The sequence below is a fragment of the Leiobunum rupestre genome, chromosome 7, assembly GCF_980474605.1.
Source record: "Leiobunum rupestre chromosome 7, qqLeiRupe1.1.hap1, whole genome shotgun sequence".
Lineage (NCBI taxonomy): Eukaryota > Metazoa > Arthropoda > Arachnida > Opiliones > Sclerosomatidae > Leiobunum > Leiobunum rupestre.
In genome coordinates this window covers 17227140-17246377 of record NC_143390.1, presented here as the reverse complement: position 1 = coordinate 17246377, position 19238 = coordinate 17227140, and the positions used below count along the sequence as shown (strand labels likewise).

The 19238-nt window shown below is 34.8% G+C and overlaps 1 protein-coding gene across 2 annotated transcripts in view; it reads left to right on the top strand.

Moving 5' to 3' along the window:
• Positions 1 to 614: 614 nt before the first annotated feature.
• Positions 615 to 19238, top strand: part of LOC149934922 (uncharacterized) — a 61172-nt gene continuing 42548 nt past the window's right edge. Inside the window, exons 1-3 of one of the 2 annotated variants that reach the window (XM_090154391.1) lie at positions 615 to 690; positions 1015 to 1086; positions 2329 to 2624. In XM_090154391.1, coding sequence (XP_090010517.1) covers positions 2592 to 2624 — 33 coding nt within the window. In that variant the 5' untranslated portion in view covers positions 615 to 690; positions 1015 to 1086; positions 2329 to 2591. Of the gene's footprint in view, positions 691 to 932; positions 1087 to 2328; positions 2625 to 19238 lie in introns of those variants that run through there. The other variant, XM_090154392.1, reaches the window with a different exon arrangement.

The following is a 19238-nucleotide window of genomic DNA, read 5'->3' as shown; positions in this document are numbered from 1 at the left end:
ATTTAAGTTTAATTAACTCAATGACGTAGTTAAAGTAACGTCATTTAAGTTTAATTAACTCAATGACGTAGTTAAAGTAACGCCATTTAAGTTAAATAAAATATAAAATAAATTATGTCAATTAAATTTACGTAATTTAGATAATTAAAATTAATATATTTTTATTTTAAAATAACGTATATGAATGAAATGAAATTAAAATTACGAAAATTAATTAAACGAAATTAAAATTATATTAAAAGAATTAAATTAAAATTACGTAAATGAAGTAAATTAAAATTACGCAATGGAATTAAATTACAATAACGCAATGGATTTAAATCAAAGTTATGTAAAGAATTAAATTTAATTTAAATGAATAAAGTTTAAGTAAAATAAAGTAAAATAATTCAATAATACGTCAATTTGTTAAATTAAAAATTAACCGAGTGTTTATTTACAACGTAAACTAATTGTTATAAACTATTTCCCTGTATTTTAAAATAAAGTAAATATTAGCACTTAATTTAACTTAAATATCAAAATAAATAATATTGCATACGTAGAGGGCGCTATTATCCGGTTCAGTCGCTCACGACTCGAATATTTTTGGGGGTATTAAAAAATCCAAAATATTTTTCCTCCTTCGGAACCGAACCGCCCACTTTTTCAGACAGAACACCGAGAACAGCCTCAACAGGTGCACGAAAGGTACGCTCCGGGTAGGATAGGATTAAACTCAAACGACTCGACTGGCGAGACGCGAAAAAATTTGCTTCTTTTCAGTCGCGAAATAAACGTTTATTAGGAATAATAGTAAACGGTATTAAATATATATTTTATAATTTAAAAAATACGTAATATTCGGCGTTTTTTTAAAATCGTTATTATATTCGATAATGGATTAATAGTTAGCTAATTCAATTCGGGGCGGTTGATCGGTCCTGTTTTGCGAAAAATTGCGTTCTTAGTTTATCGCGATTTAAATTTTAGAAGCTACCGTGAAACGAAAATTATATCGTTCGATTTTTGCAGCATCGGAATTTCGCGTCTTCCCCACGATGTGATACTGGCGACATGAAGACTTTGGTCGATTTTACCCCAAACGTACGTGGCACGAATTTTTCATTTTTTTCTAATAATATTGGATATTAATATCCCAAAGGTATATTTTTCTTAAAGAGTATCTTTGAAATTACGAAATTAAAGGAGTTTAATTTTGATCGAGATAAAGCCGAGGGCCGAGGCTACGCTGATAACTGATTACGTCTTAGCTATAAGTTATTTTCTAATTAAATTTAACTTTTAATTTTATATTCATTTTAATTTATTATTAGAAATATATTGGGTTGGAAAAAGCGTAGTAAAATTTAAATATAGAAAGGTATTGGGGGCATTATTTTTTATCGTTATCATTTCGCGTATTGAAAATACTATTATCGTATTTACCTCAATCTTAATTAATCAAGTTAAATTTAGAGCTGGAGAGAGCACCCACAAATTGACTAACGTTTAAGCGATCTAATGTAATATATTGCATTAAAATCCTGCATAATTGTTAAGTTGTAATTTAAGTTATATTTTACTTAATATTCTGAGATCGTGTTCCTAAATAGCTGTGAAATTAATATCAATTTTCGTGGCAATTTTGGCAAATTTAATCTCAAAATGCTTTAAAATTAAAAAATCCTAAATCTCGATCACTACACAAAGCGTTTTAGTATTTAAATTCTTCGAAATTAATACCTAAATTTGGTTTACAATTTTGAATTTTAGATTAAGTTGATCAGTAAAATTTACTGAAGGACCTCACGTAGGAAAGGGTGGAGGAAGCTGGGGGGGGAGACGGTGTATGAGGGGGGGGGGGTGAAATTTCTCTTCTGCAGAGCGACGCGAGTAGAGAAAAGTTAAAGGAAATCCCAAAGTCGAAAAACTTTAGCAGCCCCAAATTATGCATTTTCTATACCGGTTTTCTTAGTCATAGCTTATCTAAGCCTTTGAAAAATTGGTTTTTCGCTCCGTTCCGCCGACGGGCTGTGGCCGAAAGCTAGAACATTGGATCAGACATTAAGTATGTAAGCTAGATAACGCGTTAAAGAATACATAATTCTAGAACTTAATCGAGGAAATATTGTTTATTAACTTCGTCGTAACCTTCTCTTTAAAAAAGACAAGTGAGTTTTTAAGAATTATATTTTACGAAACCAAAAAATTCAATGTTATTAAATATAATTCAAATAAGATTTCATTGGTATTTATAATTATAGCGTATCAGGGATAATCCCTTGGTGCGGTCGTAATTAATCCTTGAATTAAAATTAACCGTGTTTTATTTTTTTTATTTGATAGGTATGATATTGATCGCGTCCATTCTAAGGAAGATTTGAAACTGGGAAAATAAAAATTAAAAGTTTTTATCAGACGGATTTGCGCGCTAAAGTGTTCCGATAATTACCTAAAATTTTGAACTCTATATTTGTTTGGACGTTATTTCAACAACAGTGCGCCGAATGTTGTTTGGGATTCAGTACCCTAAACATTGTCGTTTCTAAAAAAAAATTAAAGCGCGTGTCGAAATTTCGTCGAGCAGATCTTCGGCGACGTAGAGCAAAATGTCTTGTGTGAATGAACCGCCTGGAATTCAGGTAAAAATCTTTTCTCCTCTATTTTTTGATAATTTTTTTTTGCTGCTTGTCTTCTTGCGTGCTTTGGAATATATTTGTAGTAAAGAGTTAAATCTATCAAAGGCGGGGATTAAGTTACCCTTTTGTTTACCTTTGTTTTAAGTCTCTGTTAGACTATAAGGGGTGTGGCTTTATAAATTTGAATTTTTTGCGCGAAAAAGTAGTTCTTTTTCTCCTTGTTTTTCGAGTTTTAAAAATTTATTTTAGTTTACGTACCATGCAATTTTATCTCTAAAAACCTCGTCGTTTCGAATGGTTACTCACTCAGTGTAAAACGATTTTATTTTAACGATGTCTGTATTGACGTCAAACATTGCTCATATTTTGCGTCAGCTTTATTTACAGGCTTTCAAAGTCCGAAATAAAATGGTTCGGATCTCTTAAATAGAAATATTACCTAATTGTAAAAGATAACGTATTTTGATACTGCTCGTCGTACGTCATTCCGGGTTGTCTAATTTAAATTTGAGTAGTAACTTAAAAGTAATAAGTATGACATTTCTATTCTCCCAATACATTTGACAACACAAATCATTACGATGCTAAGAATTGACAACACTCCCTCGAGTTGTTACCGAGGGGCAGGTCACTTCCTTGATTAACGACGCACCCCTACAAAGATTAAATCCAGTTTAACCGTGATTATTTTGCTTAAATTCGATTTAATCACGATTATGTTGATTACATTACTTTAAATCATGTTTAGAATGTTTAAATCTGATTTAATCATGTTTAAATGATTAAATCATGATTAAAAAGATTAGATCATGATTAGAATGCTTATATCACGTTTAATCATGGTTCGAATGTTTACAAATGATTAAATCATGATTCGAATGATTAAATCACGTTTAAATTGTGATTAGATTGATTAAATCACGTTTAAATTGTGATTAGATTGATTAAATCACGTTTAAATTGTGATTAGATTGATTAAATCACGTTTAAATTGTGATTAGATTGATTAAATCACGTTTAAATTGTGATTAGATTGATTAAATCACGTTTAAATTGTGATTAGATTGATTAAATCACGTTTAAATCGTGATTAGATTGATTAAATCGTGATTAGATTTTATAATCTTGATCACCCTGATTTAATCACGATTATCCTGATAAAATCATTTTACTATGATTAAGACTCACCCGAAATGGAAGTGACCTGCCCCTCGGTTGTTAGTAGTCTTTGGAGTCGCCAGACTTTAAGCCAAGGCTTAGTTAAATTTGTTCTCTTTTTAAAGTTTAAATAACGCTTCTATTGGCGAAATAGTGATGGATTAAGTAATCGCTTTGCAGTAATCGATGCCGTTCAATGGCATAATTATGTCTATAGAGATATTTCACTTGTATAGGGGTCTACGTCACCAATGCTTTTTCGTATTGAGAAACCCGCTCAAAATGGCGACCATTACACTGCCAAAGCTAGGGAAAGCAGACGACGTTAAATATCTCTATTGGGTTACAACCGAACTGATTTTCATCGTTATTGCGCAATCAGAAAGTTTTCTCAGCACAGAGCCCTCTAGTGTCTAAAATACGCGAGACTTCCGCTAAGCTGAAATATGTTTTCCGACAGACAGGCGGAATATTAGGCTAAAATGATAAAAATTAAAAACATTTTTTTCGGCGCCAAAAGCTCATGTTTTTCATCACGCGTGATTCGCACGCGGGCTTCAAAACAAAGCCAAAGCCCCTCGCGACTCTAGAACGGGCTCTCCGATATTAGGCTTAATTTTTTATCAAAACGTAGTCATCCAAAACGGTAAGTCGCGAGTCCCAGTCACAGCTTGAAGAGAGTATCAGTGCCGAAAAAAGGTTCGGTTAGAAAATTAGCATTGAAGCAATAGGAAGTGTCATACTTATTGTTTTGTTACTTATGGTAGCAAGTTATTAATTTAATACGTTCGAACCGCGTAAAAATTCAGTAACCCATCATATATTTCAAACTTAGCGAAACGTCAGTGTAGTACTATCCAATAGCTAAGCATATAAGGGGATTTAATGTTTCATTACCGCAACAGTTGGATCATTATAAACAAAATAATTCGGTGATCAGCCATGCTTGACCGCGCGAGGCTCCCACCAATATGAAACAATTTATAATTAGGGGACTGTCTTATTCGAGGTTTAAGGACCGATGAGAAGAATCAAATTTACCATTAAAATTCCCACGACTTGTAAGTGAAAAACGACGGAGCTAAGCTAGTAAATTACTTTTTTTTCCGTTCTGCAAATTTGGTCGATTCGCTAGGTCGCGTTTGGGGCCCAACTCCGTTCGACCACCAAATAATATAGTGTCGTAACATTTCCAAACTCAATTCTGAGTCTTTGGAACCGTTTCCCAAGTCGGTAAGAAATTGTTATATAAAATGGAGAGAACTTTTCTTTACTTTGGAGATTCCTATCGAGTCGACCTTGGAATGACTTTTAAGTGTCCTCAGCAGCCTTGCGAAGTTTTTGAACTTTTTAATCGTTTTTCTTTCGGTATTTTCGGCTCCCAATCCCTGTATAAAATGCGACCCCTTCGTGTCTTGCGCCTCGCCTATTTCTCCGCCGTAAGACTATGGGCGTATCCTTAAACCATTTTTCAGCAACCTCTCTAGAATTTTGATTTTTAATCAATCTTTGACAATTTATCGGAGTTTAATTTTGGATTTGGTGTTATTTAAGGTCGGGTGTCTCAAAACGTTATGGAAAACCCGCAAAAAGCTTGTTTTCGTCTTTTAGTTTCGTTAATTACGAAGGTCATAAGTAACATAATAACGATAAGTATGACACTCCTGTAAAAAGCTTGGTTTCCTCTCATAGATTCATTAATTACCAATATCATAACTAAAATAATAAGTATGACCCGATATGTTTATTGCTGATTTTGTTCAAAGATATGAAATTTCCCAGAAGGAGACGTGACACTATCCATTAGATTTGCCATGGCAACCGAAAATGTTTTTGACCACTTAAAACAAAATCTCCATTTTTAATAAAACATGGGATTTTCTCGGTGTTTACAAAATTTTAAAATCACGAAATGAGTAATTTGGACCACATTTAATTTCATAAATTTTGGGTAAATTGGAACATTTTTGGCCTAAAATTGTAACATAAAAATAAGGTAAGTGGTCGTAGTGCTCGGCATTCGATTAATTTTTATCCATGAATAAATAAGCTCTGCGATATTTAAATAATATTTATTTAAATAACCAATAGTTGAATATAAATTGTAAAATGTTTAAATAATCTAAATAAAACAAACAATTATTTAAATAAATACCACTTTTATTCAAATAAATGCTTGGTTGCGTAAAAAACATAATTAAATAAGTTAAAATGATATTCTTTTTACCAACGTTTTTTAAATAAATCGGAAAGTTTGTGGATAATGAATAAACAATTCCGAGCACTAACGAGGAGTGTACCCGAGGTGTAAATCGCCGATTTTGATGAAACTCGGGGGGTATGTAGACCTTGGGGTAACATGAATTTTCACCAAGGGAAAAGTTACGCTGGGCTTCCGTTTTGCTATGGCAACCGAAAATGTTTTTGACAACTTAAAATGAAAAAATCTACCCAAAATTAAAATTAAAATAACAATTTTGGGTGAAATCCATCAAGTAGCCCCCCCTGTGAAACCGAGAAAATCCCATGCTTTTTTAAATGTAGATTTTTTCATTTTAAGTTGTCAAAAACATTTTCGGTTGCCATAGCAAAACGGAAGCCCAGCGTAACTTTTCCCTCGGTGAAAATTCATGTTATCCCAAGGTCTACGTACCCCCCGAGTTTCATCAAAATCGGTGATTTACACCTCGGGTACACTCCTCGTAAGTGGTCCAAAATATTTTCGGTTGCCATGGAAAATCGAAAGGTTAGTGCAACGTCTCCTTTGGGAAATTTCATATTTCATATAGGTCTACATTACGGCCGACTTAAAACAAAATCGGCAATAAACACCTCAGGTACTCTCCTTGTTAGATTCGTTAATTACGAAGGTCATAAGTAACATAATAACGATGAGTATGACACTCCTGTATAGATCTTGTTTTCCTCTCGTAGATTCGTTAATTACGAAGGTCATAAGTATCATAACGATAAGAATGACACCATATTGTTTTAACAGTAATTTTCTTACCGAACATTTTATCCTTACTAAAATTCTCACCCAAATTCGACTTGCAACCGTACTGGGTAATATAATAGGTAGTTTCTTTTCGCCTGTTCTCGCACTAAAAGTGTACTTTTTTTTTTATCCTAAAATGTTTTATTCGCCTGTTCCGGGGAAGATAATTACTCCGGCCCATAAACTATTCGCTTGTTCCGGAGTATTAGGGCTACTCTCTTTACTCCTTCCGAAAAGGAAGTGTAAACGAGTAAATCGGATTTGGTCGTCTGCTAGCCAGAATTTATCTGCTAAAAAGGACACAGGCAGCCATTTCGGAAAAACGTTTTTACTCAGACTCGAACTATTTGTCACCACCATAGATATAGGAAACATTTATAAAGGTCTAGATAAAATATTTCAAAGGGAGTGAATACGGAGATGACAGCTAGCAGAAACGCGTAATTTCTGCAGGCTATCCTTATAAGGCGCTATCTATCGTGCTATCGATAAATTATACTAAAAGTCACCAACAGATGGTGTCTAAAGACTACGGCCTGCGGAAAGGTCAAGCACTGAGTACTAAAATGCTAAGAGAGCTCGAGCTCTTGGTCACGTGCCTTCCTCGGTGTCTGCTTGGTGCCAATTCCGTATTTTATGTTAGGCTTAGACGCCCCGAAATTTATCTAGACCTTTATATACATTTCTTATATCTATGGTCACCACAAATTGGAGTAAAATAACGTCATAGCGTTACTCTTCTTACCCTACTCCGAAATCCCGGAACAAGCGAGAAGAAACCACCAATTATCGTTCTTGGTAGTAGTCTATTTAATCTGGGGCGTATTTAGACACTAGGGGGTGCTGTGCTGAACCAAAACTTGATCGTCCAATAACTCTGAAATCGGTTCGATGGTAATTTTATGGTTACAACGATGATCTAAAATGAAACCTTAACCATGGACAGTAAATTAAGAGGACAGGTTTTCGATACCCTTCCACAGTGCATTTTATTTCTCCCCGCGTATCAATCAGCTCGAGAGACTCCGAGGGAGTCTTTCAAGGTCGTTTGTACCACGTGATCTTAAAATTTCAAAATGGCAATCTAATGCGGTTGATATTGTTACGTAATTTTTTGCGCTTTATATTTTAGTAATTTTTAATTTTGGTTTTTTAATTCAATAAAAACTATTAACTGATATTTAGTATATCATATTTAATCTATAAAACGTTAAAAAATACCTTTTAGCGTAAAAATGTACTTCGTGTTTATCTTTTTTCTTTTTTCGAACAGTATCGTCCACTCTTAGCGATACTTGTTTTTTTTTCAAATAACCTTGGCCGACTCCCTTAGTGTGATTGGTTTACGGGGGCTAAAAACCAGGCTTTTTACGGATCCTCTAAAATCTACTATCCATGCCTTGACCGCTAGTGGCATCACCGAGCTAGAGGTTTCAAAATCGTCTGTATAGAGGACCTCTAGGTCGGTCACGCCACTAGCGGCAAAAATTTCTTCTTCGATTGGCATTTTTTAGGACATAAACAAAATGGAAAGAAAACAAATAGACCTTTTCAGTTTACGTAGAAGCACGTAGCGACCAGTGATGGGCGCATTCCACTCATTTTCGAGAGGTTTGGAGTCTGAATGAGCGGTAACTTTCAAATAATGGAGAGCAGAAGAACGGAGCTGCCTCTATATTTAGTTATTAATCAGCGAGAGCGATCGATAATCCAAGATTTAGCTTGATTAAATGAGCGGTCTTTAGAGATGAGCGCTGCACTTAGTCCTAGATTGAGCGGAAGAAGAGCAGAGTTTTCTTTTTCAATTTTAAATCACGACCAACTGAAAGCGTATATTCTCGGCTAATAAATCACGTTGTTTTTTCAAAACTTCATATTATTTTACTAGCTTTAAACATTTATTTGTTGTTTATATAGGTAATATGTTTAAGTTTTCAGTGGTTTTTAAAGAACTGATTCAGTTTTCTACGTTCGTTGACCTGTTTGATGGCTTTAGTCCCATTCGACCGAAATCTCATTCGACCGAAGGCGGTTTTTGAGGTGTCCCATTCGACCGAATTCCGCCGAAACGTGCGGTTTTTATGTGTCCCATTCGACCGAACGCTGCTATATAAATTGGCTTTTGCTATATATGTTTTCAATTTAGTTACTGAAGTCGTTTGCAATGGAGCGGATAGCTAATAAAGGAGGGTATTTATACATCAATAATAATTATTTATTCCGTCTTAATCTCAAAATGAAGTAGCACTCTCCCTACTAGATGCAGTAGCTATGAATTTAGCTATGCCATTTTAATATCTTTGTACTATGCATTTATTTGAAAATAAAATGGAATGAGCATGAATTATATTTTTATCTTCAGCTAGTCAACAAAAGTAACTGAACCAAAACTGAAATAGTAAACCTAACCTAACCTAAACATGGATCTTCGATAGTACATACCTTATAAATAAAATACCAATCACCCCGCCAATTGGGCTCCATTTTAAAATTCTTTCGGTCGAATGGGATTTCGGTCGAATGGGAATAAACGGTTTGATGAGCCAGGTGAAAGGTGTTATATTTTCTTTGAGCTGAGCGTGAGAGAGCGTGAGCAGTATTCAATTAGAAATTGAGCGAATTAGAGAGCAGTCGCTTTCCTGATAAAATTGAAATAACGAAAGAGATACGCTATCAGTAAACTTGTATGATATGAGCGGTTATGAGAGAGACATTATCTAAACTGCTCTTGAGAAGAGCGTGAGATACAAATAGGTCAGGTTATCAAGAGCTGTTTGTGAGCTAAAAATTAATTTAAAAAATGCCCATCACACTCATAATCTGCTGAATTGTCGATTGTTTTATATCAGCAAATCATCCACCCAGCGAATGAAAATCCATTAGTTTAAAGAACTTCTCGAGTTAGCCGCTACGTGCCTCTGTGTAATCTGAAAAGGCTAATTCAAAATGGGGAAAGGTGGACGTTTCCCATTTTTAAATTAGTTTTTAAATAGAAAATAGTGATTTCCGTGATGCAGTACTGGCACATTTATTCGAGAATGATTTGGGTAGCGACCTTTTACATAAATCAGACGGTTGAAAATAGTTTTTTCGGTGCCCCTGTGAGCCCCTCCATTAGCTTGTCAAATGTTTTTTCTTATTTCTGGCTTGTCTTTTTTATTGTTTTATTATATATTTTTCGTCTCTCGATCGCCACGGGCGCCATGTAGCAGCCGAGGTGGCGCAAAATGTTAGTCTTCGGGGCTGATGACTCGAATCTTACTCGTAAATAAGCAGACTTTACTTCCTTCTAGGTTTCTCGCGAAATGCCAGGTTGGGGTTGTATTCGAGAGCTTTACATTATCTAATAGTGGTCTCCAAATAAGATCGCTTTAATAGGAATTTGATTTTCGGGATAGTCGTCGAAATGGCGGTTCCAGTTCCTCTTACGGGATCGAAGTTTGACATTTTTAATCGAGTTTTCCCCCCTCACTTAATTGTTTCTTATTGATCCGGATTTAAACAACAAAACGCAGGAAGTGATACGCGTTTTGCTCTAAAAATAAATTTTTGGAACGTAATTTCTTTATTTAAAAACTGTTCATGATGTCCTTCATTGGCTAGCCACTATCGGTTATTCGATACTTAAATTATGTTTGCCGGTGGGTATAATTCGTTTATAAAGGTGAAATTTCGGATATTGAATTGAAAAACAAAATAAATATTTATAATTTGCTTATTGTATCATTTTTCTGATTGGTACAAAATCTTTACATTAACTTTTGATCCATACATTTTCTAATATTTGAAATACTTTAAAGGTATTTCTTGGTTATTTCTATAGAAACGTCAGGTTACTGGGTATTGAACAAAAAGAGCGAAATTTTAAATAATTACTATTCTAATTAATTTAAATATTTTTATTGACCAGGATCCTTTTGTAAATAATATTTTCTTAAATGGTATTCGAACTAAAAAGTATTTTATTGTAATAACTATAGATTTGATTTTATTACCCTTAATGTTTCTTAAAAAATTTTTAGTGCGAATATTTTTCTGTAGCATATCAATATAATTCGTGGAAATCCAGTATACTTTACCGAAGAAATTAAATTTTGAAAATCTCAAAATATGCGAGAAAATCGAACAAAAGCGGAAAACATACTTCAAAATTTCTAAATAAGTTTCAGATTTACGAAATCACCTTAAAAATCCCATACACAAAATTCACATCGTAGAAATATTCTTAAGACTAAAGAACAACAAAGTGTCTATAGAAGTTTTTTTATCTGTTTTCAAATTGACATCAAATTATCTGGGCTATGTATGAAATTATGAAGGAAAAATCGTACTTGAACTACCATAAACACGATTGTTTCGCGAGTTTCAAAATAACACGCGTTATAGTTCGGGAACCGTTTTATCGTTTTGACATGTCAAATCTGTTCTCTCCAATTTCCTTGTTGGGAGCCGCACTTTTCCCCGAAAATAAATAGGCCAAGGTTTAAAACTTAATTTAAACTCTCTCCCTTAAATTTGAGGAACACTCAAACCTACACGTACAATTAAGAACGTCTACCGTTTAGTTTAGCCTTCTAATTAACAAAAAATCTATCTTAATCACTTTTTAAACTTGTTGCTAATTTTTGTCGTGTTTTGATTTTCACTTTAGCTTTACTGAGTTTTAACCTTTAACTTTGCTACTAAGTACGTTTACCGTCTAAGCTTGGCCACCCGCCAATTAAATTCTCATTACGTATTACTATTTTTCGCATTTATATTGGTTTGTAAGCAGTTGGGTCACAGAGACCCTTCATTTAAAAGTACCATGATTTAATTTGAATTTCGGTTTTGCCTTTAGTTTTTTAAGGATAATTTATAGCACCGAATCAAGGCTGAAAATACGTATTACTCTCCCTGACGATATAAAATGTGAAACTCTCAAAAAGTGTAGGACAATTGTAACATTTTGTGAACGGGATTTTGGATTTTTGAAAAATCCAGGATTTTTTTAATTATAAAATTGTCAAGGGAAATTTCAGGATTAATAGATTTTTACCTAAATTTTGTTCGGTATTTTGCCTAATGATTTTTTAAGTGTAAGTTGAAAAACTTTCCGGAAAAATGACCGAGGCCCTTCCGGAAAATTTTCCGTATTTTTCCGAAAAAAATAAAAAAGTTTAATTCCTTGTTTAATCCAATATTGTTTGCAAATTTAAATATTTAAATTTTCGCCTCAATTTTTTTCGATTCTGAAAGTAAAACTAAACCTCTAGACTAGCTTTAAACTGCTTACCAATGTAACACCATTAAGGTTTTGTAGTATGTTTTCTGTTATTAGACATTTTAAAAAAATTTACCCTTAAAAAGTAATTTGTTTCAATTTTATTTTTCCGATTTGCGGAAATTTTTTCGGAATTCAGAAAATATTCCTGAAATTTTTCAGCATTTTATTTAACACTAATTTTTTAACATCGGGAAACTACGGTTTCTATATAATTGTTTTTAGGAAGTCTCTACATGAGCAAGTTTTTTTGAAAAATCATTTTTCAAGCGCATTACATTATCAAAGTAGGATACTTCACTGGGATATAAATATTATACTTCTTATAATATCATTATATAATTAAACTCCGTAAGACTAAATAAATTCCATAAAAATCGTTCAAGCTAATCGTTAAATATGTTACCGTTTTTATTTAAAATAACACCATTATATTCATAATTTAAAGATCTCGTAAAACTGCAGCTACATCGTTTATGGGCGGTAATATATTAGTTGAGAGCCTAATTGAAGGCTCCATGCCGAAGCAGTGGGCTTTCCTCGCTACCGTCTGGCAAATGTGGGATAAGCTCTCTTTAACTAGTTTCGCCCAAGTAGCTACGTACTTTTCGATCAAAGCTTTCCACGAAATATTTCTAGTACAAGAGGGAAAAAAAAACTTTTCCTACCCACTCGTGCATTTTCCACTATTGCCATTTTTACGTACACCTGACGAATGTCTATATATGTATATAATAAGGTATTTATTTATACTTAGAGCTAAAAAGCGTCCCTAACTGAGAGGTCCTTACAAAGTGGTGGCGATCCCATGGGGGCCCCAGGGTTCGAGCCCCCACAAGGGAAAACATACGGGGGCAGAGCCATGATGATGATTTATTATTATTATTATTATTATTATTATTATTATTATTATTATTATTATTAAATAAAATTGAGGATAAATAACAATCAGGAAAAATTTATAATATCACTGTCCGAATTAGTCTTTTTACAGAAATTATTTTGATATTGAAGATGCAGGTAACCTTAAGATGAAATAAGCATAATTTAATTAGATAGATTCGTCCAAAATTTTCTTGCTTAAAGGGAATATAACCTCAGGTTTTTTTATGTGGAACACCAACACTTAGACCATTTCCCGCTCCCTCCTATGGCTTCAGATATTTTTGGCGCTGGTTAGTGTTTCCCGCCTAAATTGTTAACATAAAAAACCTTAAAAAAGACTTGAGGTTATATTCCCTTTAAGTATACAAATATTTGAATTGAATTAATAATAATAATAATAATAATAATAATAATCAGCACCACCAACATAGGACCAAGTCATATAGCGACTTCTAAATGCCTTTAAACAGGTGGCCGGGTTACAATGCGTAGGAGGGTGGTGGCAAGCCCTTCATGCCACGCGAATTAACAGCTCCCTACACTAACTATTACCGTTAACCTCGACAATTTTTTATGGGAAGGGGAAACCGAAGAACTTGGCGGAAAACCCCTTTAACCAGTGGGGAGAGAACTTGAAAACTCAACGCAGAAGGAGTAGTTCCGGATTTTCACCCAGAACTAAGAACAAACTAACTGCGAGCCTGCAATATATAGTTAAACAGTTTCGGAAGTGTAGGTCGAGGGTGTCAAGGTACAACATGATGTAGACTCTACGCAGAAGGAGTGGTTCAGAGTTTCCACCCAATGCTGTCCTTACAGGCCGGTGTTCTATTGGTTCCTTAAAACTGAAGCTATTGAAGTGTACGCCGGCGACTTTTTTCTCCCTGCCCCTCGTGGCGGGGAATTCGACCATGATACCCTTGGATCGTTTCAATATAGTCATTCGCCATAAGTAAAAATAAATAAATTCTTGTTTGCGTACTTCAAAAATCAGTTGCCGTCAGCGTCTCGTGTGTCTCTCAGGTTTTCCCGTCCCGTCCTCATCGATCATGTATGGCCACTTCTCTAATTTACTTAAGATTTATCCCTCTAAAAAATTCCACTCGGGATAAAGGTCAAAATTGGTATTTCTAACGTTATGTCAGGGTGAAATGTTTTCATTGTATTTAAATGAACAAATATTTCTAAAGGACCAAATATATGTGCAATCAAAAGTAACATAATAGTCGTACTAAGAATGTATGAAGTAGCACCTTAAGTTCAATTATAACTGAGCAGAGTTTCATTGTTATTGCGCAATCAAGGCTTAGTTAATCATAGAGGCCCCTAGTGGCTAAATATACCCAAGAACGATAATATACTATACTCAGTTGCGGGTTAAGAACGGCAAAATATCAAGTACATTTGTTGGAAAGATTTCGAATTTCGCCTATTATGTGCTGAATTCCTGAAGGTTCCTACGCGTGTTACATAAATCCATTTTAAAAATGTTTAATCCGTAAATTTCAAAGCGATCGATAAATATTTAATGTAGATTATTATTTTTAAGCTTCATTATAGCGTATTTTTAAATCGCACATTTATGTACGTCAACGGGGTAACCCGTTCTACAATATACTTACTCTGAACTCGGAACACTTTCAAGTTCCACGGTCTATTTGTGAGTCTAAGATGAAGGTACAAATAGCGTTCTTAAGTTAACAGAAAGGAACTTTCTAAAATTTCTTTAAATATCGCCAAAATATAGGAAATATAGCAAAATTACCGCAAAAAAAGCGTACTATATAGTTCGAGATTGAAATTATAGTACGGAGAAAATTGAAAATTAATATTATCGAAATGTCGATAGCTACGCCGCAAAATTTTTAACACGAAAACATTTGAGAGAGTTGGGCGTTTATCTCCATACCGAAAATGGCCGATGATTACGCCACCGAAAATATTTTACTAAACTGACGGCGGCGTTTTCGACGGTCCGTTATTTTGAATTATCGACATCGAGCGTCAAGTGACTCATTATTTTTTTCCTAGAAAAAGGATTTTATCCGATGACTTGTACTAAAAGTAGCCCTATATCTCGTCTCAACCCGCATTCCTTTCGTGACCTTGTTTGAGCAGCGGTCGTCCAAGGCTACCTACTCCCTTCCCCTTCTGGCTGCGGTCCGCGCTTCCAGTCGTTTCTAGGAATTTAAGACCCCGAACAAAAGGTCAGGTGTCCATTCATTCAAAAATTCAATTTCCCCCAAATTCGCGGGATTAGATTCTTTTACGCGCGTATTTCATGGGAGTCGCCATTACCGTGCTACACGCGAGAGAACGGGTTTTGGGGGAAAGAACTTTCCACGGTAGAGCTACGTGCAGTCTATGGCAGCTGCCTGTGGAGCAAATCGTGGGAGGGTCCTTGATGGGGGAAAGACGCGCGTTAAAGAGTGAGAACTAAGACCCGAGAATTGCAACGTGAACTAGGCCCTAAACAACATTCTCTAGAACTGTCAAGTAATGATGCCCGAGGAATCGTAGCCCGAAGCTTTTTAGCAGAACAGCCAAGGCTTATTGCCAATCAAAAAGCTCTCGAAAGAGAAAGTATAGAAAAATATAGGGTTATAGAAAATATTTATTTCTGCTGTAAAAGACATTGACGAGTTTTCCTAAAAACCATTATGTTTAAATAATAAAATTATTTTCAAAATCTTGAGTCACAACCGTAACATTTATATTTTTATTTCGTACCATTACAAATGACGTTTTATAATCACAAAATTAGAGATGCACCGATATGGGTTCAGCCTACATATCTGCTATTCGTGGCCGATATTAACAAAGTTATCTATCATAACATTAGATAAAATCATTATAAAAGACGTTTCAGTACACTGTCATACCATTTTATTCTAATTTTTCATTAAAAAAGGTTTGTAAGAGCATATCCGAATATATTTCTTTTCAATTTACTTGATACATATTTTCTATCACAAATCGAATATCGTGGTTTTTATATTTGTTTACACTCGTAACCCCCTGTCTAAAAAAGGTATGATCTTTAGCTTCTGGAGTCTGGCGTACGTGGCGCGGCCAATCAAATAAAATATTATAATTAGTTAATCGAGAATAAATAAATAAATAAAATGCCAAAATGACATTTACATATTTGTAATCAATTTAAATTTTTTATTCTAAAAAATATTTTGAGAAATCAGCGAAGGTAAATGTTTCAAGCGAATAAAGAGACCCGAATACTTAACTCGTAAGATATATGTTATGCACTTCTGTTGAAAAAAACAAATTAAATTGTTTGGCTAGTAAACAATTTTAAAATTGAACGTGATTAAAAGTGCGGGTAAAAGCCTAGAGTGGAAGGCCACTCGTCTTGCCATTGTTCCCGAACGCTGTTAGTTTTGGGAAAGAGGATTCTGTTGGCGGGTTTTTTCACCGCTTCGAATTATATAGCCGAGGATATTCGTGAGCGGAACGTTTTATACCCGGTGATAGAAGTTCCTTAAGGTTCTACAGAGAGGGACGGACTTGAACTCGCAATCATATTGCTAATTTGGATGTAATCACCGTGAAAAAACCTTAAATCTATTCCAGGGATATAGCCTCTAACTAAAAATCATAGTCTGAAAGCGAAAACCACGTATTTTGAAAAATATCAGTGGCGTACCGGGGGTATATGGCGCCCGGTTCAAAATTTCCAAAATGGAGCCCCACCCTATATACGAAAAAATTAGACTTAGTCGATATGTAAGCCGCACAAGTGTCGCTAATTTGCGCCGTTTTTCGCTTAAGTGATCGTCGGCCATATTTTCAGAGTGGATTGTCCCATACATACATCAACGTGGAAAATAAATGTCAAAAAATGTGTCTGGCGGCATAACGCCGCCGAAAATCCGTTTCGGCGTTCTGGTCACATCGACTAACACTATAGCTCTGATATTCTTAAGAAAAATTATCAATAATTCGTTTAGGTATCTAATATAGTACAATAGAGTAGTATCGGCTCCCCGCCTTCGACTGTATTAGGGTCTACGGAATAATAACGTAGCCGATACTACTCTATAGCAGTCTTTGCAAGAATGACTGTTTGACGATCCCCGGTCATCATCATCATGGCCGAATTTAACACTCGCACGAGAGGGGGAAAGGAAAAACATCACCGGTGTAAGCTTCAGGCGCGTCGGTAGACGATAGTTTTAAGGAACCAATGAGATAAATTATTTTAATCAACAAAACGTAAACATAGATGGCGTTCGTCTGTGAAAGTCAGGGTGTGTCTGAATTCGTTTGGTTGACTTAGGTTAAAAGCCGATTAAATTTTACACAGCATCGATGCAGTCAATTTCTTGACTAGTTATCATGGCGTCTGCAACCTCGCCATCGTCAAAATCTGCTGAAATTATGCATAAGTATTCGGCTTTTAAATGTAAGACATAAACAGATTAATAACTAAAATTATGAATATTTATTTAAATAATTATTTCACGTAGTATTTGAATATTTGCTGTGTGCGTTAAGCAGACTTTTTTCGAGTGATCATAGGCTGGTGTCTCAACGAAATAGTCGACCCAACTGTCTGAATATTTAGACAGCCTGGGAAAATAGCCGCCTTCTAAGTCTGCTAAAACGGTTGGTCTAGAATTGGACGCACCCTCTGGCTCGAAAAAACGAAAGCAGACAAAGACTGGGTTTACTATCTTTAGTTGCGTGAAATGTTGAAAATATTGGTTATAAATATGAGCGTAGGGCAATAGTTAATTCACATACGTTATAAAAAATGAATATAAACATCCCTGGTAACAGAATTCGTTATCCGATTTGCATCTCTATAAAGCAAAAATAATGGTAACTCTTGTTACATGGTCTATGCTTTCAGACGACCAGCAGCAGTCTATTTCCAGAGAGTGAAAGCGAGTCTAGAAACTACTATTTGGGAAATATTTTGGGTTATACATCCGATTTAGAAATCTAAATAGTTTCTATACACCAATTGGGGTTTATTAAAAAAATAAGTAAGTCTAATGCAGGGTGACCAGACTTCCTATATTTCCTATATTTTATAGCCTTCCTATAAATTCCTTTATTTTCACCCATTTTCCTATATTTAACTATAATTTCACGGTCTTTTGAAAATGAAAGAACCTTTTTGTACGTGTCATAGAACATCTAGTGAAAACACTGCCAGTTTCGAACCAAATCTTGAAATGTACTGGCTTTTTAAATGCCCTTAGTAGTCCAATTAAGCAGTGTACAAAAACATATGTCCATATTCTAGGTAATTAGAGTCAAAGTATATAGGTATGCAATAATTAACTTATTGTTTTTTCCTATATTTTCCTATTTAGTGTCCTATATTTTCCTATATTTCGCCTATTTAGTGTCCTATATTTCGCCTATAATTCGACTCTAAATTCCTATTTTTCCTATAAAATTTTTCAAAGTTTTTCCCTGGTCACCCTGCTAATGCAAAAACACGCGACTAGACTTTCATTCAAAAGTAAGTTCTGGCGTATGCTTAACTTTTGCTCCGAAACGGCGCTTTCTCCATCCCACCTTTCATCTTCTCTCGTTGAATTTTTAGTTTAGAAAAACAGGAAACTTGGGTTCGTAAATCGAGCGGTACCAAAGGTCGGCGCCGTTCTCCTCCCTAGCCCACCCCTTCTTCATCTCTGTCTCAGCACGGCCCAGGAATTGCACTCTCTCCTCTCCACAGCATCATCTCAAATTCTCCATTCCCTCTTGGCCCCTTCGGAGTGCCCCCTTCAAATGCATCGAAAATAAATCGCCACCGATTGCTACGGTAAGGAGGGAGTAAAAAATAAGCCGCGAATCTCGGTTCGTGAGATTTCTTTGGATTCGTCCTTGAAAGAGAAATACTAACCTTTTTTTTCTTAGTATATTTCTGTAAATTGTTTAACGGTTTTTTTCCCAAGCATCAGCATCATGCTGGGTACCTGTTACTAGCGATATCCATTTGAATTGAAAGCATTTTTGACTGCTGAAGTAGACTTACGTTTATTTTCAGGGCTGGATGTTATTTAACTTTAAAAGTATTCAAATGAGACAATGATGCGAAGAGTCTTATAATATTATAAAGTTAATAATAAAGATTAGAGGAGCAGATTACTCTGCTAATAATAAAGAATAAAAATTTAATAATTATTTTTCATCTTTAAGATATAATTATATGAGGGTGAACTAATAATTAAGGGAGTAAGTGTTGCCATGTTTTATATATTTCGCGGCTATTGTCCGAGGGGTAAGACACTCGGTGTACACTGCCGTACTTTTGACAGTGCTAAATGGAACTCGCGAACTA